This window comes from Medicago truncatula, chromosome 3 (assembly GCF_003473485.1).
Source record: "Medicago truncatula cultivar Jemalong A17 chromosome 3, MtrunA17r5.0-ANR, whole genome shotgun sequence".
In the NCBI taxonomy this organism is placed as follows: Eukaryota; Viridiplantae; Streptophyta; class Magnoliopsida; order Fabales; family Fabaceae; genus Medicago; species Medicago truncatula.
In genome coordinates, this window is record NC_053044.1 from 38,598,961 (window position 1) to 38,624,686 (window position 25,726).

The window sequence follows — 25,726 nt, forward strand, 5'->3', positions numbered from 1 at the left end:
ACTCATACATTATTATTTTTCATTAAAAAAATCAAGTCCACTTTTATCTTTATTTTTTAAAGGAAGTCCTTTTTTATTTATCAATTTGTAAAAGAAGAGGTCAATTATTTTTTTTGGACAAAAATGAAAGTGATTTTTTGAATAAAAAAACGACTTGACTTTTCTTATTGAAAAGAAGCTTTTTTATTTACAAATTGACAAATAAAAAAAGACTTGATCTAATGTATGAGTTTGTTTGACAGATAAAAGAAAAGACATGATTTAATGTATGAAATTTTTAAAACAAATTGACACATAAAAAAAACTTTCCTTGATGTATGACTTAAAAAAAAAAACTAATATATCAAATCAAGTCTTTTTTTTCATTAAAAATATTGTGTACATGAACCTATATTGAACCTGAGTTTTCGTTCCAGGGACAGTGCAATCACATTTTACAAAAGAATTAATATTTTTGAATGGTCATTTTACATAAGAATTATTAAATGGTATAAACATAAAAATTTGACTTTTTTCTTAAAAAAATAAAAATAAAAATTTGACTTTCGATGTGCTTTATAATCTACTACATTTCTCCAGTAAACCAAATAATGATATTGATAATATACTACATACATTACATACTACTAGTATTATATATTTAGTTTTCGTTTATAAATAAGATATAGCATTGGTACAAGAGCAAACACAACAAAATCCAAGAGTAATTTGCTAAAATTACCTCACTGCATAGGAGTATCTATCTATTCTTCACCACAAATTCCTTCAATTCATAAGCCTTGCTTCCGTATATTTTACTTTGTAAAAAAAAAAATACAATATCATGCATTTTACTAGGAAAATTGTTAATTGACTCTTTAGGTAGTTCATATTAATGAATTGCAATTTTTGACAACCTGCAGAAAGGAATAGTTATGGCAAATCAATCATCTGAGCTAGCCATTGAACAACTGAAGAAGCTTCTCAGGTTGATTACTTTTCTAACAAGAAATAAAAATGCACACATAATTCAATTTAATGATACATAAATTATATAACATATAGTATTACTTATTGGTTACAGAGAGAAAGAGGAACTTAATGAGGTGGCCACTGCAAAAATTGAGGAAATTATAGTTGAGTTGCAGGGATGTCATCCACAACCAATTGATCCTGCTGAGCAGAGAATCATTGATGGTTTTACTTACTTCAAGCTCAACAATTTCGAGTAAACTTACAAATTAAATATAAAATTCATATCATGCCTATAGAAAGTTCAAATTCAATTATCAAGTACTTAAATTTTTTGGATTCATTCATGCTTCCTTTTATATATGACAGCAAGGACCGGAAATTGTATGATCGACTTGCTAAAGGACAATCCCCCAAGGTGATTAATTATTTCGAGCTTGATTTATACAAAAGTATATGTTTCTATTTTTTCTGTCCTTTAATATTAATCTAATTTTCAATTTCATTTACATGTTGTAGTTTATGGTATTTGCTTGTTCTGACTCTAGAGTGAGTCCCTCTATTATCCTGAACTTTCAACCTGGAGAAGCTTTCATGGTCCGAAACATTGCTAACATGGTCCCTCCATTTAATCAGGTCTACTTCACTATTTTTCTAAAGAAATGAATTTCTATATGATATACACATTATTGAAGAGTTTTTAATAATTAAATTTCTATTCCACAGTTAAGATACAGTGGAGTTGGTGCAACCCTTGAGTATGCTATTACAGCTCTAAAGGTAATGTTTAGCTTTTGTTCATATGTGTTTTAAAATTAGTGTGTGACCGCAATATTAAGGTTTCTGATGTCTCTACAACCATAATGTGGTTGCGGTCAAGGCTGCATCAATATATTCATAATTTTGCCATTATTTCACAGAAAAAAATTTAAATACTTTTGTTTCGATAAAAATCAATTACCTTTTTCAGGTGGAGAACATCTTGGTTATTGGACATAGTCGCTGCGGCGGTATATCAAGGCTTATGAGTCATCCAGAGGATGGTTCTGCTCCATAGTAAGGCTTGAATTCTACATAACATTTACATAAACTAAAATGCACAAAAATTGTGAATCTTAACCTTTGTTATGGTTTAATTGAATGATTATGCAGTGACTTCATAGATGATTGGGTGAAAATTGGTTTACCTTCTAAAGTCAAGGTCCTGAAAGAACATAAATTCTGTGATTTCGAGCAACAATGTGAATTTTGTGAAATGGTTAGCTAATTAAGTTGCAAGTGTATTTTAATTTCCATTCAGCAACCATACTTCAAAATTTCAATTATTAATTAGTTACCATTTTATATATGTAGGAATCAGTGAATAACTCATTAGTGAACCTTCAGACATATCCATATGTTGATGCAGAAATAAGGAACAAGAACTTAGCACTATTGGGGGGTTACTATGACTTTGTGAGTGGAGAATTCAAGTTTTGGAAGTATAAGACTCATATTACTGAACCCATTACAATCTGAATCCTCAATTAAGGAATCAAACTTTGAACCACACTAACCCACTTGGATTGGCCTAGTGGCATTGATTTGAGACCTGGGAGTGTGCTCATCCTCGAGGTCTCATGTTCGATTTTCCCTAGTGCATTTAGCTTCTTCAACAAAAAAAAACTTTGAACCACTATCTCAAGTGACTAGTTTGGTTGTACTGTACATAAAAATCTAATATCAGTGTGAATTTTCTTGAATTGAAACGTCATTTCTTGAAGATATTTTTTCACTTTTTTCGTCCATCTAATTATGATTCAATCTTGGTGCAATCAGTGTGACAAATGCTAATTATTATAATTATAATGAATACAAAAAAGAAAATGCTTGTTTGAAATGAAAGCAGGTCCATTTTTACATAAAAGGTAAATAAAGGTTGTATTAACTATAAGCTTTGGAACACAACTTGAAGCAATCTTGTTAAGTTCAGAACCAAAAGGAGTGATTGCAATGAAGCATTGTACCTTTATGAGTTCATTGTTGTTCTTGGCTTTTTTTTGAACAGGTTGTTGTTCTTGGCTTAATCGAATTCTATATGCTTATATAGCTTGATGAGTCCCAATTGAAAAGGGCAACTTCTAGAAAATTTAACTTCATAAGCCCTCAAGTTACCTCAAAATATGGTGTCAACATGGCAGCAACCATGTGCTTTAAATGGTCTACAATTCTGATGCAGTCCATATAAATGCCTAATAGAAAATTATTTGTCATAATATAAAGTATTTTCTTTTTCTATTGAGACATGAATGACATAAGGCATGTCTAAAAGCAAAACATATGATAACAACTTCAAAAATATCATGAGACATTCTCATCCAAAGATCAAACAATTCTCAGCAATGAGCATAAAATTGCATCATATCAAAATCATTTTGTGAATGCTATACAACCACTTCTCATATCCAATTCAATGTATACACCAGAATCAATACCATTAACAAAATCATACACGTATATAAAATGCTCGTTTACATTTGAGATATCAAATTCTATATGAAATGTACAGTTTCACCGTAATTTTATACATAGACACTTCATAGTAATCTTGAATATTCATTGGCACTGAACATGTGAAAAGGGAAAATCAAAATCACAACAATAAACAACAATTAACAAAGAGATTTGTATTAGTCTCTTAGTTTTTCAAGCTCAACGCAACTTCCATTTTTGAGTACATTTCGATGTTCAAATTCACTTACAAGTATCCTGCTGCATCAACCATTATATATCTTCCTGAAAAGATAGTGAAGGATATCATTATTATTGGTTTTTATCAACTAAGTATATATTATCGAATTCAAAACGGGGAGACCAAATACATATATGTTAATTGCCTTTGATCACATCAAAGCAAAGCAAACAGATAATATAAGTGATAAGCATCATACCTTGATGTTTTCAAACAGAGAATACCCAACTGCGATGACCAGCTACAGCAAGTCCGAAACATTTGGATTACTTATTATTCATTATTAGGATCTATAACCTTTGACGAAAAGAAGAAGAGCAAGGTTTTGACAGAAAACCTTGTTTGGTTTGTAGAATAACAACCTTAACACACCTCAAGATAGACCCAAAGCTGCAACGAAAATTGCAGTCATAACACACCTCAAAAAACCAAAGCCGAAACACTCTTCTAGGGTAAGCAAAGAAAAACATACTACAAACAAACTTAATCACTAACCATAAAACATCCCAGCAGCTATCGAGATCTTGAATAGGGTAGGAAATCTATATTTAGCAAAGATGCTACAGCACAACAGCTATCTCCAGTCGCCTCATTTTCTTTTTAGATTTCATGATGAATATATTTTGTGTCATGGCTTTGTGTAACTGTAGCTTAGGAGATTGGCCTCAACATATGCTTCCACATTTCATTCCATCTCTTAAACAACTTACCATAATGCATTTTCAATACATGAGGCTGCCATTTTTTCCCTCTGAAATTACTCTTGGATGGAAAATTGACACCCTATTAAAGAGTTATAAGTAGGATTATCTTTTGTCCCCTTACATTGTTTTACAGATTAATTTTTATCAATCAGCAAACACACACTTTATAAAATTGATAGACAACAGAAAATTATCAAAGTTAGAGATGTCATTTTAAAAAGCAAGATATCAAAACCATAGATTATAAAAGTTGTTGATCTGCATAAAAATTCAAATTAAAGTGGAAGGAGGGAACCTAAAAACCACATATTGAATGCAAGAACAAAATAGATCTGCATCATTCATCATCTAATGCAATAAGTACGTATTTATATCAATATGAATCCATGTCAGAAGAAAAAATAGTTAAACTATAGTCTATAAACATTAAAATACATGCTGATTTTCGTTATGTTAAAACACTAAATAGAAAGTATTAGCGACACAAATCATTATAAACATCAAAATACATTCTGATTTTCTTTATCAAAATTTATATTACAGAATGTTATTTGAGAATGTGGCTTTTATAATAAAGGATGTTATTTGAGAATTTATAATAAAGGATGTTATTTGAGAATTCATATATTTCAGAACATCCCCGAGATATATGACTAGTAGTATACCATATCATTCCACTTTTTTTTAAGTGAGGAGTTCGGGGTTCAAACTCCAGCCCAAGTAAATGGAGATGATCCTTTCCCCTTCAGGATATGTTTGGATCGGTATTGTGCAATGAAATAAAGTGGAATGATATGGTATACTATTATCTTTTTATTCATTTCAATCATTACCATGGTTCAATTTTCAGAAACAACATATATGTAATTGTCAAACACTACCATATCAAAAAGTTTCAGACAGAGTCTTCACTCTTTTTTTATATATGAAACGAAACAAAGGGGGGAAAATGTTGTATACACAAATAAAGGGCTAATCTGTATACCACAATGACTTACACGTATCATACAAATAAAAACAACACAGCTCAAATAAAATTTTAGCAGAAATTATTCCACTTTTCAATGATTCCATTTTATCCCATTAAGTATAACACTCGTCAATCATACTGTATATTAACACTATCAGGATATGCTTATCCCTTCAATTTTTTCACATTGTGTTCCTGTAAAGCATCAAAGAATCAAGTTTCTTTAAGGGAAATCCTTATTAGGCCTTGATGACAAGGTTGTTTAAAGTGTGAGCATCGCCGTCAAAAAGGTTCTCTAGTGACCTGACTTTTCTGCTTCGAACTTTACCGGCTTCCTTCAACAACTCACTCAACCTTCTCTTTTCATCATCCACGTCGGGATTCGCTGTCCCAAGCTTTTCCTCCCTCATACTAACAACGTGCTCCAAAGTTAGAATTGCATCATCCAGCCTGAAATAGAAGATCAAACCCTGTAAGGAGAAAAGAACTTCGACACCAAACCATATCTTAGATAATCATAATCTAAAGGTCGATGTCATAATCTACAAAGAAGCAAAAAATTTCATAGTTCCACAAGGCCTCAAAAGGTGAATCAAACTCCCCACCCTTCTTTATTGGGGTCTAGTATAAGTGGTTGGTGCACAATGTGTGTAAAGTGTTGTAAACTCCTAAGATAATGAATTTAACTTCTACTAATAAAAAGAAGGCTAATAAATAGAGTATCTAATCTAGTCAACTAAATCTTCACCATGAATGCCACAAATAAAATCAGTTATCATTTCACATGAGTGGCATGACTCGATCAGGCATTCTATTAATCTATAACATATTATTAGTATATTATTAGCCTGCTTGCACAATACCTTAGTAAATTAAAGGTGCTGAAATACTCTAATAATGAAAAAAAGATTTGCTAGCAGAAGCGGAAACACAGAAGGGAACACAAAAGATGTGTACCTTCCAATTGCGTCGTACGTGCCTGCAAGATTACTATATACTCCAAGCGTTTCAGGGTGATAAGGCCCCAACTCATGTTCCAAAACACTCTTTGCTTCCTCAAATAATTCTATAGCTTCCCTTAAGGCATAACGCTGCACACAGGCAAGCCCCAATTGATTAAGAGCAATACCAAAGAAGGATGATTTCTTCTCTCCAATAGCACGAAGTTTTGCGATTGCTTTCTTCAAAGTGTTATAAGATTCAGTATAGTTTCCCAACATGTAGTACATAACCCCCACCTGAGCTTCGATTCCTGCTATTGTTCCTTGCTGACCGGGGGCATCATTATATATCTCCAATGCTTTCTGCAGTAACTTGAGTGCCTGATCAACCTCATTCATTGACTCATAGATACTTGACAGATTTGTAAGACCGCTAGCAATCTCCTCTGGAGTAACTCCAGGCATTGGATTCTCATATATTTTAAGTGCTTTATCGCAATACGACTTTGATTCCCTTATCTTCCCTGTCCTGTTATACAAATCGGCCAAACGTACAAAGACCGACCCTACTGCTGGATGATTCTCTCCTTTGCTGGTCTTGAAAACTGCTAGCGCTTTTTCATATGCAAAGACAGCCTCGTCATATCGAGACAAGGATAAGTATGTGTCTCCAATGCTGCAGTCAACAGATGCCACTTCCGCTTCTTGGCCATTTGCAACCATTGCCATGCTGGCTAAAACAAGGTGTTCAAGAGCTGCTTCATGATTCCCCTTTGTTTCACATATAAGACCCATGAGCCTCCTATCAGCAGCTTCTTCAATAGATGGGGCCGAACTATTTTCTCTGTGAATGTCAAGAGCCATTTGACAGAGCTCCTCTGCTTCATTAAATTGCAAAGCTTGAACATTAGCTTCAGCCAAATACCGACAAGTTTCACCAACTCTTGGGTCTGTTTCTCCCAAAATATGCCTCTGGACTTCAAACCCAGCAGTGTAGAACATTATTGAATTCTCAAGCTGGCCCAACATAGCATAGGTGTCTCCAAGTTGCATGTGACCGGCAAATTTAGCAAGAGCATGCTGTTGACTTTCCCCGATATCAGGAATCTCAATCGAACGCTCAAGAATGGGAATTGCCTCGCTATATCGACCCAGGCTGCAATATATTGCTGCGGTAACATGTAAACACATAACCAGTTCCAAACTCGGCTTCCCATTGCCAAACTTCTCAAACAGTTTCATTGCTTGAAGAGCCAACTCAAGAGCTTTGTGCGGATTATCTCCAGTTGACATAAGATCTCTTGCTTGCTTTAGTAATATCGGTGCTTGCTCTGGTTTATCTAATGCTGATTCAGCCGAATTCTCAACGCGACTCATTGACACCGACTTTCCCAAAGGAGAATTCTTTGAATTCTTCACGCCATTAACTCCTCTAGTTTGTTTTCTCAAAGGCTGATCATTCTTTCTCTCCAGAGGAGCTTTAGCAGGAGGACTTTTTCCTTTGGGTTTTGATCTTGGTGAAGTGTCAGAGCCCAACCTTGAATTCAGTGGTTTGACAATTTTTTCTGAGGAAACCGGACTTTTACTACTAGATCGTGTCTTAACCACCGGACTTTTACTGCCAGATTGAATCTCAATCACCGGACTTTTACTACCAGATTGAATCTCAGCCACCATATCCATCTTCTTATCATCAGATAAATTACCCATTCCAGAAGATGTTTCCCCACTAGAACTCTCTCCTGGCCTTCTTCCCACCTCCACCTCCACCTCCTCTTCCATTATCTCCAACTCCCTCATCCGTCCCCCAACCAAATGGTGCAACTCCGAATCAATTCTAGACTCATCGCCATCGGATCCAAAACTTTGTCTTGAGGGCGACTGATCAGAACTCTGCATATCACACACATTTTCATAAAGCTGCTCGATTGAAGGCTCAACAACCCCATCATCCTGGAAATTAGGACCGACACTTTGACGTCTCTGCGGGCTCATTGAACTCCTTGGAGACTTGATTGGAGTTAAGCTTGCCTTAGTGGGAGAACGGTTCCCATTCATCTCATTAACTTCCCCATCGTCATGAACCCCGTTTGTAACAATTCCCGGCATCTTTAATTCTCTCAGAGGATCCAGAATCCCTGTGACAACAAATATCAAACACATGATCTACAAAATAAACAAAACCCACCACAGATCCAACAAGGAGAAGGCGAAAAAAAAAATTTGTATTTTTGGATAACTATAATTCATTTTATGCTTTATATAACATAACAAAGACATTGATGAATGAAATGAAACAGATAACATTTGATGAAATGGTAACAAAAAACAGTAAATTTATGCGTTTTGCTATTGAAATAACGAAGATACAATAATGTTTACAAAACTAATTTCATTTCATAGATTATAGATTATACAGATCAAGTCATAAACCATAATTTTCAATAGTCAGTTTTTCTTACCTTTGGCTTCTTCTAATTTTATTTCCTTCTTATCATCATCACAAAGAATGTCCATTGGATCTCCCAAACCGTTGGACACAAACAATTAAAGTAGAAAAGAACAAAAACAAAACCAATAATAATGTAACAAAAACAAAAAGGTTTTTGAAAAAGAAAGAAAAAAAAGTCAAAACCCAAAAAAACAAAAACAAAAAACAGGAATATACACAACAAAAAGGAGGGGTTTTATTGTTTTTCTCTGTTTCGTCTTTTTCCCTTGTTTAGATTCGGGGGGTATGAAAATGAATCGATTAAATTAAATTAAAATAAAACAATAACAAAAAGAATAAGAAGAAGATAAAGAGACAGAAACAAACCTTAAAAATGGAAAGAAACAGAGGGATTGTCGGTCGGTTTCAGAGAGACAGAGAAACGAATGAATGAAGAGAAACTCAAAAGAATGAATGAAACAGAAGATACATCAATGGCGTAACAGGGGTAAAATGGGGAATTCAGGGTCAGTTGAAGAATAAAAATAATAATAATTTAATGAATGAAGAAAATAAAAAGGATTGAATTGAATTTAAGGAATTAAAAGGAATTTTGCAGAAATGTGATGTCAGAAAAAGGAGGGAAGAAGGAGAAGAAGAAAATGAACGCGTTATTATCCTCTGTTTTTCTCTCTTTGTCAACTTTCTCTAATCGTGCCACGTGGCATTCCTTTGCTCTTTTTTTATCCCTCGTGTTGAGACCAATATACCCTTTCAAAATTTTATGATTAAGCACGATGACAGATCACGTCTTTTATTTTACTACTATCTTTTTTTGGTAGATTATTTATCTTTTTTTTTTATTTAAGAAAAATAATTATATAACCAAGATTCTTTTTTCTTAAAAAAAATGTGGAATGAGTCAAAATAATAGTATGTGTTTAGTTAATGTGATTCTTTCTGATGTTCTTCTTCTTTCATCATTTGTATTACTTGTCAAGTTAACTTTGCAGGGGTTGGAAAATAGAACAGTCAAAAATAGATTGCCGGTCACATTCAGGAAATTGCTTGCCTTCTTTATAACCTCACAGCTAAGCTCCTTCAATTTAATTAACTATTGGGGGTAATGGTGGTTTTAGTCCTTAAATGTGCAAGGATTAGCTACAATAGTCCTTTAATATATCAAAATTTTAAAATAATTATTTGATGTTAAAATAATCCTTCAATATTGACAATAACTTTTTTTAATAAGGGATTGATATGACAATAAGCAAGTACGTATATATTTTGATATGTCAATAAGTAAGTATATTGAATGAATAATATAATAGTATTAATATAACAGTTTAACATAATTGACCATTTTGATTAAGGAAGTGCATAGAGACAATTTTAAAATTTTAATACAATCCAAAAATGACTATTATGTTATTAACCCATAATTATTCCAGTTTTTATGAGTTCAAGTGATCCATTCAAACCTCTAAGCAAACTCAACTTGAATTTTATTTGAATTCTTTTAAATGTTGGATCGATTTGAATCAACTTGTTCAAGCTCAAAGTAATTTGATTTGGATAACAAATTTACGATTTTAAATTTGTGAATAGGTGAGTCTAATCCATCGAAACTACCGTTGAATTTTTCTATAAATAGTTTAAAAATTTATGTGCTAATATTAAAGTATTTCAAATGAGTTAAAATGTCATCAACGTAGTTTTTAATACTTTTCTTTTAGTGGTGAATAGCGTAGTCTTTTTTGGTTACATAACTTAACTACCACAATAAAGAAAATGAAGAGTATTAATTTCTGGTATTATAAAAAATATAACAAATGATAACATGTGTCTTCAAGGGCAGAGCATGTACCTAAGAGAAACATATTAATACATCGAAAAAAATTATAGGGTTAATTAAGTTTTTAGTCCCTATAAATATTTATAGTTTTGTTTTTAGTTCCTGTGACATTTTCCTTAAGCATTTTAGGGACTAAAAATGTTAATAGAAATTTTTTATAGGGACTAAAAAGTGTGATTTATTTTTAATAAAGATTAAAAACAAAATTGCATATGTTTATAGGGACAAAAACTTAATTAACCCAAAATTATATATTAAAAATTGTAGGAATTTATTTTTCTAATAAAAATTAATTTATTTCAATAAATTCTTCTTAATCATGGGATCATTACACGTGTCCTTAACAGTTTGTGCTAATAATAATGACACAATGCCTATAGCGGTGAAGCGATCCATGCATGAATACCAACATTACTAGTGTGTAGGGTGCTGGAATTCGTTGTCTGGACTTGAATTCGTGGAAGAGAATGGCAACGCATTCACTCAGCACTCCCATTGCATGTGAAACTAATTACTAGCCGTCCCCGCCTACAATACAATTGTGGAACAATGATGTATTTTATTTTGACAAACTATTTTATATTAAAAAATAAATAAATCAAATGTAATATATTTATGGAGAATTTTTTAGATTCCATAACGTTTGAGAGACTTGCATTTGCTTATGCTTCGAGTTAGCTAGCTGGTTTAGGAGTGACAATAAGTACGGTCTGGTAGTGTATTCATTCTCGTATCCGCGGTTTAAAAAGGTACTTGTACTGGATTCATACCGGTGTGGGTAACAGTACATGTGTCTCCACCTAGGGTATTTGTACTCATATACCCGTGAATGCTAATAGAAACTAAGAAAATAATAAACACATTGATTTACCTAAAAATAAATTAGTCAATGTGGTAGAGATGTACGTACGGTTTAGGTTGGGTGTAATTGGTGATGCGTGGAATTGGAGAAGGAGGTTGTTTGCGTGGAAGGAGGGGTTCGTGAGGGAGTATGTGGATTATTTATCTAACGATGTTTTGCAGGATGAGATGGTGGACGAGTGGGTTTGGAAGCTTCATTTATCGCAACACTACACAGTTGAAAGAGCTTACAGTTATTTGACAGTGGTAGCAGTTGTTGATAATGGTGTTCGGAATCATGTTTTGTGGCTTAAAGTGGCCCCGCTCAAAGTCAATATTTTTGTGTGGAGGTTATTTCTAAATCGACTTGCAACTAAAGACAACATGCATAGACGTCACAACTTGGCAAATACGGATAATTTATGTTCGATCGGGTGTGATAATGTGGAAGATCAAGATCACTTATTTTTTCAATATAATTTTTCCGGTCAACTTTGGTATTTGACTTCAGGATGGCTAGGTATCACTTTCGTGTCGCAAGGTGAATTACATGCTCATTCTATTCAGTTTGGTGGTCTAGGAGGATTCTCTAAAAAATCCCACACAACTTTTAATATTGTTTCGATTTCGGTACTCTTCATTATTTTGAAGGAACACAATAAGAGGATTTTTAACAACATGACTTCTTCTCTTTTAGCTTTATTAGAAATGGTAAAATTCCAAGCTTTCTGGTGGTTAAAATCAAACTTACATTTTGTTTGATTTTGATTACCCTACTTGGAGGTCGACATCTTTAGTTTGTTTAAAGGCGCTTTGTTAAGTTTCTTTTAGTTAATTGTAATAATTTGGATTGTTTGATGTAATTTTTCAACTTTTAACTCTCTTTTAGTACACATTCCACTGGAGGGGCATATTTTGTGTTTATAATAATTTTCTTAACCTTTAAAAAAAAACAACAAATTTTATTTTATTAAGCAATGAAATAATATTTACAAAACAATTAAAATTTGTTCAACAATTAACATTTATTGTAAAATTAATTGTTAACTTAGTTATATAACTTTGTTATGAAATTCCTTCAAAAAAAAACTTTGTTATGAAATATTTTTATCAAGCCGCAAAAAGAAGTACGAGCAATTTGATCAAATTGCTACATGACCTTGCTTTTTTTACTTAGATCTAAAACCTAAATATCATTTATTATCCTAAAGTTCATATTTTTGTTGACATATTCACATTGTGTTTGCTTTATGTTATAAATAAGTATTTTAATTAAGAATGTGTAGTAGTTTAATAATGTTGTTGTTTTGAACCGAGCAAATGTCTAAGATCCATTAACATAGGCCTAATCAATACAAACCCAATAGTATACTTGAGCCAATCACTCACCACGTGTAACACTCTTATTTCTATTAAAACAATTAAACATGCGAATAAAATATATTTATTCAAGAAATGGATGTTACGTCATCATACAAAAATTCAAAACCATAATCATGTATATAAACTTCAACAGTCGCAGCGGAATATAAACTAGAGAACTCCAAATAAACATGTCATGGATCAATTATTACATCAACATAGATGAATCTCAAATTTCTAATATACGGGTAAATCTCCAATCATGAACAATAATTCAAATAAACAATCTAGACTATGACAAACGCCTAGATCAGAGCCACCTAGACTCTACAACACCGATATTGGAGAAAGCTCCCGATATCCACCAAGCACAAAAGACTCACCAGAGCAACTACTCATGCACAACGTCTACCCATCCATACAGACAGGTAGGCGGTCAAAACCACTTGGGGTAAGTAATACATCATCATAATCCAAATAACAGTTAACATGAATAATTCAATATAAACATCGTGTACTTGATCAATAATATTTACATATAAATACTTATATCAAAATCCCAAATTCTCACATCAATTAATCACCAATCACATGTGTCAGGAACAATCACCAAATCACAGTTATTCATACACAATCACCAATCACGATTCAAAACAAGACTCATGTCATAATGTGCACCTAGTCCGACACATATATGCATGTGGTACCATTTCACTTCAAGGTCGTCACCTATATCTAGACCGTCAAAGGTCTCTGCAAGGTCGGAGCCCACAAATCTAGATCACTAAGGATCTCTGCAAGACCGAAGTCCACAAAACTAGATCACTAAATGATCTCTGCTATGCCGGAGCCCAAAGATGCAACAAAAACATCTTATCAATTCTCAACTCGACTATGATGCATGGACATGTAACAAGACTCGATAATGCGACAACAATTCATAATTTTCACCACAATATATAGGACAACTCCCAATTATATTGATCATCTCCACAACATTTGCATTATCAAGAAAACATGTCCATACACAACCAAATCATAGAATTCATCATCACACATCAACATGATTGTCAATAATCAACAATGTCATTCAACATCATTTATCTCATATGGTTTCACCATTTCAAGCATTCCTTACATTCTAAGTAAGATAGCATACACAACTCATGATAACCATCATATCCAAAATACAAGCATTCATTTATACAATTTCACTTAGTCATACAAGAATGATCACAATAACTCATAAGACGATTGGCTCAAGAAACATTTCCGACCAAAACCGTATCAAGTGGCAAACGGCCAACATTGATAAATCCCAAGACAAAACGACATGGAAAAGTTGAAAGTTCTCAAACAACTTTAACCAATCATGTATTCATGAACTTGAGCCGTCTCCGGACTATTAGACATTAATCCAAGAATAACTCAAGTTCGTACGAAAAACCCAATTTCACAATCTTTCGCATTCCCACCCAAAATATCACTTTTGACATGATTAAGATGTTTGACTACTCTTACAAGTCTTACCTAAGTCTATATGAGTTGTAGGATCAACTTGTAAGTTCCATTGTTTGCAAAAGTTTGTTTCGACAAAAAGTCTAGAATTCTCAAAAACTTCCAAGTTAAGACTCAAATGAACAATTTCAAGTTTGGGCAAGCTAATCATGTTCCAGTAGGTTTAGGGGATTAAACAATAGTTAGACATGTTGAAAGAATCATTTTACAAAGCTCGGATTGGCCCCCAAAGACCCGAAACAAAATATTTAAGTGGCTGAAACTGGGCTTGTTCGCTTAAGCGACCACCTGGTTCGCTTAAGCGAACGAGTTCCAGTAACCAGCAACAATGTACGCTTTCTGGTCGCTCACCAGTTCGCTTAAGCGACCACATGTTCGCTTAAGCGAACGAGTTCCAGTAGCTACCAGAAAGTTCGCTTACCAGCTCGCTTAAGCGACCAGAACCTAGAAAAATAGTATGAATGCTCGCTGACAGGTCGCTTAAGCGAACCTCTAAGCGAACGTTCACAGTTCAGCAGAAAATGTTACGGGTTTGAACCCCTTTTCACTCAAAATCCCCAATTTTCATCCCTCATTGCCCAAATGTGTTTCCAGATGATGTTTATAGGTCAATATGACTAAAAAAAAAACTCACAAAGACTCAATCAACATGAAAACAATTGACATTAGGACAAATTCACCAATTTTCACCAAAACACCAACAACATCTCATTTCTCAACACAAATCATGAATCATGCAAACCCAAACCATGAATTATCATCAACAACATGACATATCAACAACAACATCAATTGATCATGAAACTTATCACAATTCAATAACAACAAAGCATAATTCACCAATTGAGCATATTTTCAACACATACCCTTTTCATACACTTTAACATGTAATTCGACTAACAACAATTCAATTATCCATAATTTCATACATCCAAACACGTCATCATAATTAAAGTACGAATTTCATCATTTATGAACAATTAATCAATTCACCCAATTAAGCACTTTTCATACAAATAATTGAAAAATTGCAATAATGATTATGATGAATTCTAACCCCTTTACCTTAGTTAGATTAATCTCCCTAGCTTAGGCTTCAATTTTGCTCCTAGCTCTCTCTCAATCCTTGATTCTTCAAGTCCTCTTCTCTCTAACCCTTTTCTCCTCTTGCTCCCACTTTCTCTCTCTCTAACTCTCTCAAAAATATCTTATGAATGAAAGTGTGTGGAAATTTCTCATAAGACTAGGCTTTTATAGTATGTCTCATTAATGGGCCTAACCCTCAACTTAATGGACTTAACCCATTTCTGTTCAAATCAAAAATGTTTCTACCCACACAACGGTAATTCATTAATAACGGTCAAATAACGGTAAAACATCACAAACGGTCACTAAACGGTAAAATATCAATTATTACTTTAGTAACCCGGTAAAACTAATGGTTCACACTAAATACTAAAAATAATTTTCATCCAAAATTTATAATTTTCCCGTCCTCACAAAATGACCAAAATACCCTTAAGTTCAAAATGACTAAAATACCCTTCTAACACGGAAACCCACGAAAATGCACCCAATGAACAATGATCACATATAAACACACAATAAAAGTAATTAAAATAAATAAAGCGAAAAATCGGGTTGTTACACCACGCACCCCCTCTCTACGAGGGAGGTGCTCGTAGGACTTCGGGAGACCGATTCAAACTGAGTTGTAATGTCTCTCTCCATGTGCTTAAAATCTCACTCGACGATTACGATTCCTTCAAATCCGTAACTGCCGAGCCCACAATGTGCCACTAACAATGAATCGTGCAAGACATTTCTACATAAGGGGACTTTACATAGTCCTCAAAGGTACAATTCATTCAAACTTTTACCCCTAGTATGTTGTTCTTATTGATTTAAGTGTCAGAATGTATGCAGGTACACACACCCCCACCGTTTCAAGCTTACAAGCTTCTAGATCAACCACATCGTCCATCATCATTCTGATCAGGTACAATCAATTGTATTTTTTAAAATTGATATACATGCATTTTTTCATATAAATATAAACAAAAATATATAAATATATATATTATGTGGGGACGTGGCATGATGGATAGTAAAGTATCTATATCCACAACTGCATCCGTTCATTCTCGTGGATAATTACTCATGTTGGTGTCCGTATTGATAACGTGGATTTCTACTCTATATATCGTGGATATTTTTCTTAATGGGTATTGATATGAATTCAATTCCATCTCTAATCTCATCTCATCTAATCTTATCTATAAATCTTACAATGCGAAAGCTTCTGATTTTCCTGTTCTTTCCTCTTCTAGCGAAATCCGCCCTTCTCCGCATTTGGCGTTGACTTCCTGTGAGTTTTCAGTTTTCTCAGTGTGTTTAGCTGATGCTGCTATTCTTTTGTCTATTGTGTGGTTTGCAGGAACCCCTTTTCTAAGATTCTGCAAAAGGTGCTTCTTTTTCATCTGTGGGTTTGAAAATCTTGGTCGCGTTCGTCAGGTGTACTTGTTTTACCCTGTTTTCATTTAATTTACCTTGTTTTTGCTTGATTAAACAATTTGATTTAATTGTTTTGACAGTTGTATGTTTATGTATATTTCAAGTGAGCTTCAAAGACTCCAACCATCTATAAATATAGCAACATATCAAGGCAATTGGCAAGAGCTTACAATACAAAAGAATTCAATCTCTCTCTCAGGTGAATATTTTTCATAATTCATATTCAATGTCTTTCAATATGAATATGTTTTTTTTGGTCCCTTTATTACTTTATTTATTTCAGTTATATATTCTACAATTCTCTAGTCCTTTTATTTACTTTATTTTAAATATACAATATGGAATTCTCTGATCCTTTTATTTTTAATTAACAAATATTTTTATTTGTTTAACTCTTACCAAGAACTTTCTTGAGTATATAAACTTATTTAAGTTTGAGAAATAATTTTTAAAAGGGTCACAATTCAAACCCCACTTTCCACTATCACCTTCATCATTGTTATTTCCACTTCCTCCAAAGACATAATCAAATAATCCATAACTTCTTGGTGGTTCTATTTTTGGTAGTCATATGAAGAATTTGTTGATGAGTCATGGTAGTAATTCACCAACAAAATCACAATCGCAATAACATATACAATCAAAGTTCTAACATCAAAGTCCCAATTTTTTCTCTAAAGTTTCATCTAGTATTTGTTACCTAAATACTCAAATTAAGAGTGTCAATTTAAAATTACCTTGAACTTAATAAATAAGAGATTTTTTTGTGATGTCCGGGATTTGAACCCCAGATCTTGCATATATTATGCATTATCCCTACCAACTGAGTTAAACTCACGGAGATACTTAATAAATAAGGGCTTAAATATGCAATTCGTCACTGAAATTTGGGCGCGTTTTGATTTTTGTCATTGTAAAAAAAATTAAAGACATCCCTGCAAAATTTTACCACGTGGCAGTCCACGTCATTAAAAAATTTTAATTTCTGAAAATAATTTTTTAAAATAAAAAAAACTGAAAATAAATTAAAAATCATAAAAAATTCCATTTTTTTTTAAATATGAAGAAAAAAATTGGAAATTAGTTTTTTTTTTTTAATTTGGAAATAAATGTTTGAAAAATAAAATAAAAAATTATTTAATCTCAAAATTTTTGAAAATATAATTTTCAGTATTTTCGAAAAAAAATGTAATATATAATTTTCGAAAATTTAATTTTCAGTTTTTTCAAATTTTTTTATTATGTGGCATGCCACGTGGCCAAAACTATGCCAAATTATAATTGAAGTGGGGTGAGGGACCTTTTTAAAATAATTTTTTTTTGCAGAGATGTTTTTAAATATGTTTTTTTTACAAGGACGAAAATCAAAAACGCGCCTCATATGTTTTTAAATATGTCTTTTTAAAATAAGATGTTTTTAAATATATTAAATATGTTTTTTTAATACGTGTGTTATTCACTCAAAAAACCACAACAAAATCGCAAATCGCAAACGGCAAGCAGCAGGAACCTGAAGAAAGAGAGTGAAGCAAGAAACGGCAACACCAGAATGGCAAATCGCAAGCAGGAAGAGAAGTAAGTAATTGATTTGTGTAAAAAAGATAAGATTCCTGTTCTTGTATTCTTGTGCTTTTTTTCAATATGAGATTCGATTCCTTTTCTCCTGTTCAAAATTTCTGAATTTTCCTGTGATTTTTGTTCTCGGCGTGAAAAGGTCCAAAAACGGTCACGGTGGCTGCTGATACCGTTTTGTAACGGCCGCAATCCCGGTACCGGTCCTTTTTTTGAAACCTTGATGAAGATACCATTTTTGTTAGCCAGAACTTATAAATTAACATAAAGCTTATTTATTTGCATAAAATATTTTTAATAAGCTAAAAAATAACTTATTAAAATAGTTTATGACATGTTTATAAGCTCTCCAAGATAGTGTATGAAAATAGTTTATAGCATATGCAAAAACAATTTAACTTTAGTATATCTTTTGTTATAGAAATAGCCTATACATAAGCACTTATCATGATAAGAGCTTATGGTATAAGCTGCAAATGAAGCTGTTTATCCAGCTTTGTTTTGATCTTTACATGTTATATTATCAAAATCTTAAATCTTTTAGTCTTGGTTTGTGCTGCTACGAAAGCATTCTGTGTAATTTCTACAACTGCTTAATGCTTATTGTGTTGGCTTTACTTTTTCCCCTCCTTTTTATGTAATTTTACTTTTCACAGTTCAGCTTTGCATTTGATCTGAATTTACACGATTGGAAGACAATGGAGTGTGCAATGAAAATATCATGTCGCCTAGCTCCTACCTCTAATTGCATATGCCCAAAGATTTGATGCTTTAAAGGACAATTGGGTTTAAACATACAGCGAATCTGATTCTGCTATTTCATCTGGAATTAAATAAGTAATTTCAATGGATGTCAAAACGGCTGCTAGTAATTCTTCTCCGCCTCGAGCCAAATGGAGAAAAGTAGCATATGGCGGTATGCAACCTGGATATGATGACAATCATACCGATGAAACCTTCCTTGAAGGAATGGTCATGAATGCTAGCGTTGTAAAAAGGAACATGCTAAAGGTGATGCTGGACGCAGTTTCTATTTCTGAATATTTATGCATTGTTGCTCTTGTTGTCTTGGTCTGGACTTGCACACTTTCATCATCTCTCGATGAAAATTCTCTCTTGTTAATTGATATAAGTCTTCTTGTTTCAGGCTTTCTAATTCTCCTTTTTACTCAAAAAAAGCTTTCACTTAGTCTTCTCCTTCATTATGCCCTCAATGTCTCATTTTTCATAACTGGTTTATATGTTTTGGCTCCAATCTACCAAACTCTTACGAGGTCCATCAGTTCTGATTCCATTTGGGCAGTAACTGTATCACTTCTCATACTGCACCTTTTCCTGCATGATTATTCAGAATCCACCGTCAAAGCCCCAGGGGCTTTGAAGAACCCTGCATTAACCAGCTGTATATCTGTAAATGCTTCTGTAGTCGCCTCGGTTTTTATTGCTTCACGTCTTCCATCAAGACTACATGTGTTTGCCATCATGTTATTCTCATTGCAGGTTTTCCTTTTTGCTCCACTGGTTACATACTGCATTAAAAAATATTCCTTCTGCTTACACATATGCTTTTCTATTAGTTTGATGGTCCTGACCTTAAGTTTTGTGTATACACTGCATCGCTTGCTATTTGTGCTGCTACTTAGTTTGTTGGTTTTTGTCAACCTGGTTTGCCCTTATTGGCTTATAAGGATTCAGGAATATAAGTTTGAGATCAATGGACCCTGGGACGAGGCTAAGCTTTGTTTTGATATTACAGACTAAAATCAGAACATGGTTATTTGTTGAGAAATTGGAGTGGCCTATGGTTTAGGTGGAAGTATAATTTACTCACTGGTCTAGTTTTAGGATCAAGTTGATGGGAAGGTTCTTGCTGTTCAAAGTTAGAGTAGGGTAAGAAAATGATGTTTGTACTCATGCCTTAGAATTATATGTAATGAAGGTTTCACAAATATTTAAAATTTTGAGTACCATTTTATGTTGTCACATTCAAATCAACTAGTTTTGATTTTATTGAAGTCTTCAACAGTTAAACTATGTGGACAATGAGAGAATAAAATTAGTCACTTTTTTCAAGCCTGAAATGTTGGCATATATGTGATGAACTCAGTACAGGTGAGGCAAAGCAGGGCAATTCTTTTAGAAGAAAGCTTTCCCTCTGAGAAGACTAAAAGAGATAAAAATATTATTTGGAAAATCATTCCAAAAAATATTTTTAAATTTTATGTAGGCAAATATAACCAGTACGCTAGAAATATTGACCAGATCTTTCAAAAAAATAAAATACTGTGAACCTTGATCAAGAAATATATATATTTTTTTTTTACAAAAAGAATTCACTGCATTTTATTCATAACAATATGAACAATATATCGTGAACCTTGATCAAATTATGCGATCGATATTCAATTAGAATATTGTTGTCTTTGTTATATAAACTATCCTATTTGCTTATAGTCGGTAAAATGTTTGAATAATCGAAGTGAAGAGCCGCACAATTACCTTATCTTTTTTCTCAAAGGGTCTTACCACAAAACTCACACACGACACACTAGTCACTACTTATATCAGCTCCATAAACCAAAAAAATAAAAAATAAAAAATAAAATAATAATTGCAGCACTAGATTCTGACTTTTATGAATGTCCATCAAATCAAAATAACTAAAAGGCACACATGTTTATATTTTTCTTAATTAAATTATAAAAAGTTGATTGAACAAGAAGAGAATTGCATTTATTATCTGAACAAATTTTTCGTTCATAGGATTCAATATAACACAATTCTTCAAATAGTAACTTGAGTAGTAGCATCTATTGCTTTGCTTTGCAAGTATCAGATTTTTGGCGAGCCTTGCATTTAGGTAAACATCCAAGAATTGTATTAATAGGTCTTGGTTTGTAAGTTGTGAAAAAATCTGGATCAAGTTCAAGTGATTCAGTAAAGCACTCCAAAATTGAGACAATCTCAACAAAATGTGGCCTTTTATTTGGATTGCTTGACCAACATCTATTGATCAGATTACTAAACGCCCAAGGACATTCAGATGGCAGTGGTGGTCTTGCATTCTACAAAAATAAATACATCAAAACTCATCAAATTCAGTATCATAGGTCAATAAAATAAAATAAAATAAAACATAGTATATATACAAGCAGTATGCAAAATGAAAAGAATCAAATAAAATAAAGTTATTTTTCAATGAGTGGTTCCATTATATATGGCACCTTGTTTTGATGTTGTGTGCACTGCATGTGGAGGGTGACAGCAATGATTGATATTCATAAAAATGCATAGCATATAGTATAGTACTCCTACCATATCTTTGAATATGTTGGAAAAGTATAACAATCATTTAGATGTCAGCAAAAATAGAGAAACCACCAATAATTTTATCATACATTACAAGTACTTCAATATTAATGTTAATGAGGTGTCTAGCTTAGATAAGCAAGTCTATCTTTCACAGACAAACATGACCACATGCTTTGTAAAGATCACATACAATAACTATTGTTGCCCACCCCTCCCACACGTTCCAAAAAGATACGGAACATACTCAAATGCATGAATGCAGACATACGGTAAATAATAAAATTGAACATACATGCACAAAACAATGAATGTTAAGACATTTGATTTTGCACTGTAAGACTCCATCCGTCCTTTTTTATAAGCATTTTGTACTTGGAAAATGAGTGCTTATAAAAAGGATGGATGAAGTAATATATTGAACAAAGGAGAATATTTTATTTCATATTAAAATTCAATATGATTTTATCATGAAAATTAAACATCAGTATTTCTTTCATAGATATCTTATGACTTATGTAATGCTCCTAAGGAAAAGAGAGTAAAAACTAATTTGATTTTACATGACAAAATCAAGCAAAATCATACCATGAGAAATTTTATTTCTAAACCAAAGTAGATCCAGAATATATTTGGATCATCTCATCCCTTCCCACCTCTGCAGTAGAAAAAACGGGTGGGTGGGAGGGAGAATAAAGAGGGAAATGGACCCCCTGCAACTTCTGCACTGTGCAGCGGCTGTAGGGGATCCAAATCCAACGAAGAGAAGATGGTTAGATGATGCACTTGATCCTCTCCGTCACTCCAAAGGAGCGAAATAAAATAAAATATGAAAAACAGAGAGGGAATTATGAGATAGATGGTGAAATCTTTGGCATAGGATATACAACAATCCCTGCTTTAGAAGTTCCATTCAACACATACCAACCTAATTGTAATATTAGAATGAGTTGGAAGCAAAATTTATTAGTAAAAAAATTTGTCTCTCTTATGCTAACCAAATTTGTAATTTTTTTTATATCAATATGTTACCTAGCTAGAGTTAATAGTTAAATGATTTAATAAACCAACAATTGTACTGCTAACAGTTGAAATATTTGAGACCTGTTAATTTTGTGCATATAAGCATATCCATACCAGAAATAACTTAAACTCTTGAGGTAAATAAGTAGATTAACACTTCAAAACTTTTTACAAATCACGATAAGAATGTGTCATATAATGAAGTAAATTAAGGTACAAACCTTGTAGGAAACTGCAAATGCAGCCTGCTCTGGTGTCATGTTGTCAAATGGAATCAATGCGGTTAAAAGCTCCCAAAGAACGATACCGAAACTATACACATCCACTTTTTTAGTATGATGTTTTTCTCTGATCATTTCAGGAGCCATCCAACGGTATGTTCCGGTAAATCCTTTTGCGCTGCCACATTGAGATTCCAAGCATGAGATACCAAAATCTGCTACTTTTACACACATATCTTCATCTAAAAGGAGATTCTCTGATTTGAGATCCCTATGAAGTATCCCTTGAGAATGAAGATATTTCATTCCCCTTGCAATGTCTAGTGCTAATTTCAGAACAAGTTCATGTGGAACTGAATGTGGTTCTTGTTGATGTAGGTATTTCCTCAATGAACCACCAGCCAAATACTCAGTAATTATACAGAACACTGGTGGTTTCTTGCAAGCAGCAATGAACTGCATGATCAATAAAAGTCAACAGAAAACAATTTTACTCGCAGAACATTCTATTTTCTATATTGCAATCAACTCTCAGCATAAGCAACTTTTTTGTGTATTAGGCAGCAATACCAGGATCAATGAATGATTTGATTTTATTAAATTGATTCTAACTAAAGTGAGTTAAATGTAAAGTGATTTATGTTTTAGATATACTCATGTAAAAGTGAGTTGAACATTGGAATTTGAGGCTAAAAGTCAATTATAGACGTATTCCAAATTGTAGCTTCAAGCAAGAATCTTTCTCGAGAAAAAATCAATTCTAATTGATAACATCCAAACATGTCAAAAATTAATTTTACACATGTAAAATCAATTTTACCTCTCAAAAGTAGAACCGTACATGCACTAATATCATTCAAGTCCTAATTGGAATGAGAGAGAGATGTTGACATGCTAAAGAATGAAACAATACACATTAGGATTAGCACCCTAAGGCACAAGCTTTTTCCAACTAATCTATTTGTAGTAAATTCTCACTTAATCCACAACTTCTTTTTAAATACAACTGTTCCCCATTTTGATTCTTCATAGTTTTTCAGGAATTTCATTTACACCTGATTATTATGACAAGGTGATCACAACAACAATGAAGTTACCAATAGCATACATCTTCTTTTTTGGTGGTGGCCATACATCTTGTTTTAGCAGCAGTAAAAAAGACCCAAAAACAAAGATGAATGAAAATGCAGGAACAGTACAATGAAACTAACAGAGGGATGATTGAAGAAAGCACAAGGACTTACAGTAAGAATATTTGGATGACGCAACCTCAGAAGCAAAGCAACTTCAGAAGTAAATTGCTTCTCAAGAAAAGAAGCCAAATCTTCATCTTCTTCAGGCTGACTCACAAGCTTAATTGCAACATCCTTTTGCTTGTAAACACCTCTATAGATTCTACTGTGTCTACCAGAAGCAAATTTAGATCCAATGAGCAACTGAGACATATCTGCACTCCATTCTTCTTCACCTTCTCCTTTGATTGCAGCACCAGGAGATACCAAATACTTTGACCAAGACACTGCTCTTTTGTACTCACCAAGTGAAAGTCTCCTCCCAGACTTTCCACTGTTAGAAATTTGTTTATACCAGTTCAAATTCTTCATGTGGGTCACGGTTATTTCCTCCAAAAATCATTAAAAATTCAACCTCTGTAAGAATTTTTCAAACCCCAAAAGCAGATCCAAATATATCCAGATAGGAAAAACTTGATTTTCATAGCTCAAACAAAATAACTTGTGAGGTAACTAACTACATTGCAATCTTTTCTATCACTTGTTCATAAACTTTCTCTTTAAGAAACAAAGAAGCTGAAAATGAATACAAAACCAGAATCAAAGAACAAAGAAGTCACATTTCAAGTAACAAAACCTTTATGTGTTTTAATCAAAAGAACAAACTTTTAGCAAAAGGGGTACCGCAAAAGAAGGAAGAGAAAGAGAAAGAGTTTTGTTGATTTTCAACGTCCAATCAAGTAGTTACAACAAGAGAGAGAGAGAGGGGGGGGGGGGGGGGGGGGGGGGGGGGGGTTGTATAAGTAAAGTAGTACAGTACAGTATAGTACTACTTACTAGTTGTTGGAGATTAGAGTTTATGTTTATGTTTTATGGGTGGTGAGGAGTGAAAGCATATGCAAGTGAAGTGAAACAGAGAGGGTTGGTTACATAGATTAGATTAGTTGAGTTGAGTCGAGTGTGTTAACGTTGGTACTTGTAACGTGCGAAGATCCACTTCTGAGGAGACAAACCGGGTCTGCTTCTTCATAATGACCGCTGCTATATGCTTTTACCATTTTCTCCTTCTCTTTCTCCCACATTATCCATTCTGTCATGTTCACTTTTTTACTACAGTCCCCAGGCACATGTGGTTGTTTGGTTTCTATTCGTGTAACCAAATATTCACGTGGATACAGTGCAAGAGTATGAGTAAATAATTAATTACTTTGCCTCTTGAAATTGTACGAATCGGATATTTTACTTGATGAAACTTCCAAATAGGAACTGATCTCTTGTGATTAGAATGATAGTTTGTTGAGATGTAAGTTTGGGAATTGGGGGTAGTGCAAATACTTTAACATTCAAGTCGGTAAGAGAGAGACATGTTGAAAAGATATCAAAATTGTGTATCTTGAGTTATGGATGGTCTGAGGACCTTTCTATACAACCGAGGAAAGAGTTGTTGAGAGACGGTCGCGATTGTCGTGTTTTAGTATTGCAATTGTTGGTCGCTAAGGTGAATTAATCTATGTTTAGAGGCGTTACGATTCTTCCATAAAGATCCTAAGCT

The 25,726-nt window shown here is 33.3% G+C and overlaps 4 protein-coding genes across 9 annotated transcripts; 2 read left to right on the forward strand and 2 right to left on the reverse strand.

Moving 5' to 3' along the window:
• Positions 1-598: 598 nt before the first annotated feature.
• Positions 599-2,725, forward strand: LOC11432684 (carbonic anhydrase 2). Of its 4 annotated transcripts, none has more exons than XM_024779609.2 (9): positions 599-735; positions 903-967; positions 1,064-1,207; positions 1,321-1,369; positions 1,471-1,587; positions 1,678-1,731; positions 1,922-2,007; positions 2,104-2,209; positions 2,305-2,469. In XM_024779609.2, exons 2-9 carry the CDS (start codon positions 915-917, stop codon positions 2,467-2,469), a joined length of 774 nt encoding a protein of 257 aa, XP_024635377.1. In that variant the 5' UTR covers positions 599-735; positions 903-914. The 4 variants fall into 4 exon arrangements, with proteins under 4 accessions (XP_024635377.1, XP_024635378.1, XP_003601277.1 ...); XM_024779610.2 differs by having other exon boundaries at positions 604-703; XM_003601229.4 differs by having other exon boundaries at positions 610-787.
• Positions 2,726-5,270: 2,545 nt separating this feature from the next.
• Positions 5,271-9,391, reverse strand: LOC11438923 (protein KINESIN LIGHT CHAIN-RELATED 2). Of its 2 annotated transcripts, none has more exons than XM_003601231.4 (3): positions 8,760-9,391; positions 6,314-8,435; positions 5,271-5,806 (listed from the first exon to the last, which is right to left on the reverse strand). In XM_003601231.4, the coding sequence occupies exons 1-3, from the start codon at positions 8,812-8,814 to the stop codon at positions 5,596-5,598; spliced, it is 2,388 nt and encodes a 795-aa protein (XP_003601279.1). In that variant the 5' UTR covers positions 8,815-9,391; the 3' UTR covers positions 5,271-5,595. The 2 variants fall into 2 exon arrangements, with proteins under 2 accessions (XP_003601279.1, XP_003601278.1); XM_003601230.4 differs by having other exon boundaries at positions 9,116-9,389.
• An 8,880-nt stretch (positions 9,392-18,271) lies between these two features.
• On the forward strand, positions 18,272-20,462 carry LOC11418442 (phosphatidylinositol N-acetylglucosaminyltransferase subunit C). Of its 2 annotated transcripts, none has more exons than XM_024780265.2 (2): positions 18,272-18,392; positions 19,046-20,462. In XM_024780265.2, the coding sequence occupies exon 2, from the start codon at positions 19,236-19,238 to the stop codon at positions 20,148-20,150; it is 915 nt and encodes a 304-aa protein (XP_024636033.1). In that variant the 5' UTR covers positions 18,272-18,392; positions 19,046-19,235; the 3' UTR covers positions 20,151-20,462. The 2 variants fall into 2 exon arrangements, with proteins under 2 accessions (XP_024636033.1, XP_003601280.1); XM_003601232.4 differs by having other exon boundaries at positions 18,275-18,392; positions 19,051-20,462.
• Positions 20,463-21,040: 578 nt separating this feature from the next.
• LOC11438925 (serine/threonine/tyrosine-protein kinase HT1) lies at positions 21,041-24,939 on the reverse strand. The gene is made up of 3 exons (XM_003601233.4): positions 24,187-24,939; positions 22,943-23,398; positions 21,041-21,454 (listed from the first exon to the last, which is right to left on the reverse strand). Exons 1-3 carry the CDS (start codon positions 24,544-24,546, stop codon positions 21,200-21,202), a joined length of 1,071 nt encoding a protein of 356 aa, XP_003601281.2. The 5' UTR covers positions 24,547-24,939; the 3' UTR covers positions 21,041-21,199.
• Positions 24,940-25,726: the final 787 nt, after the last annotated feature.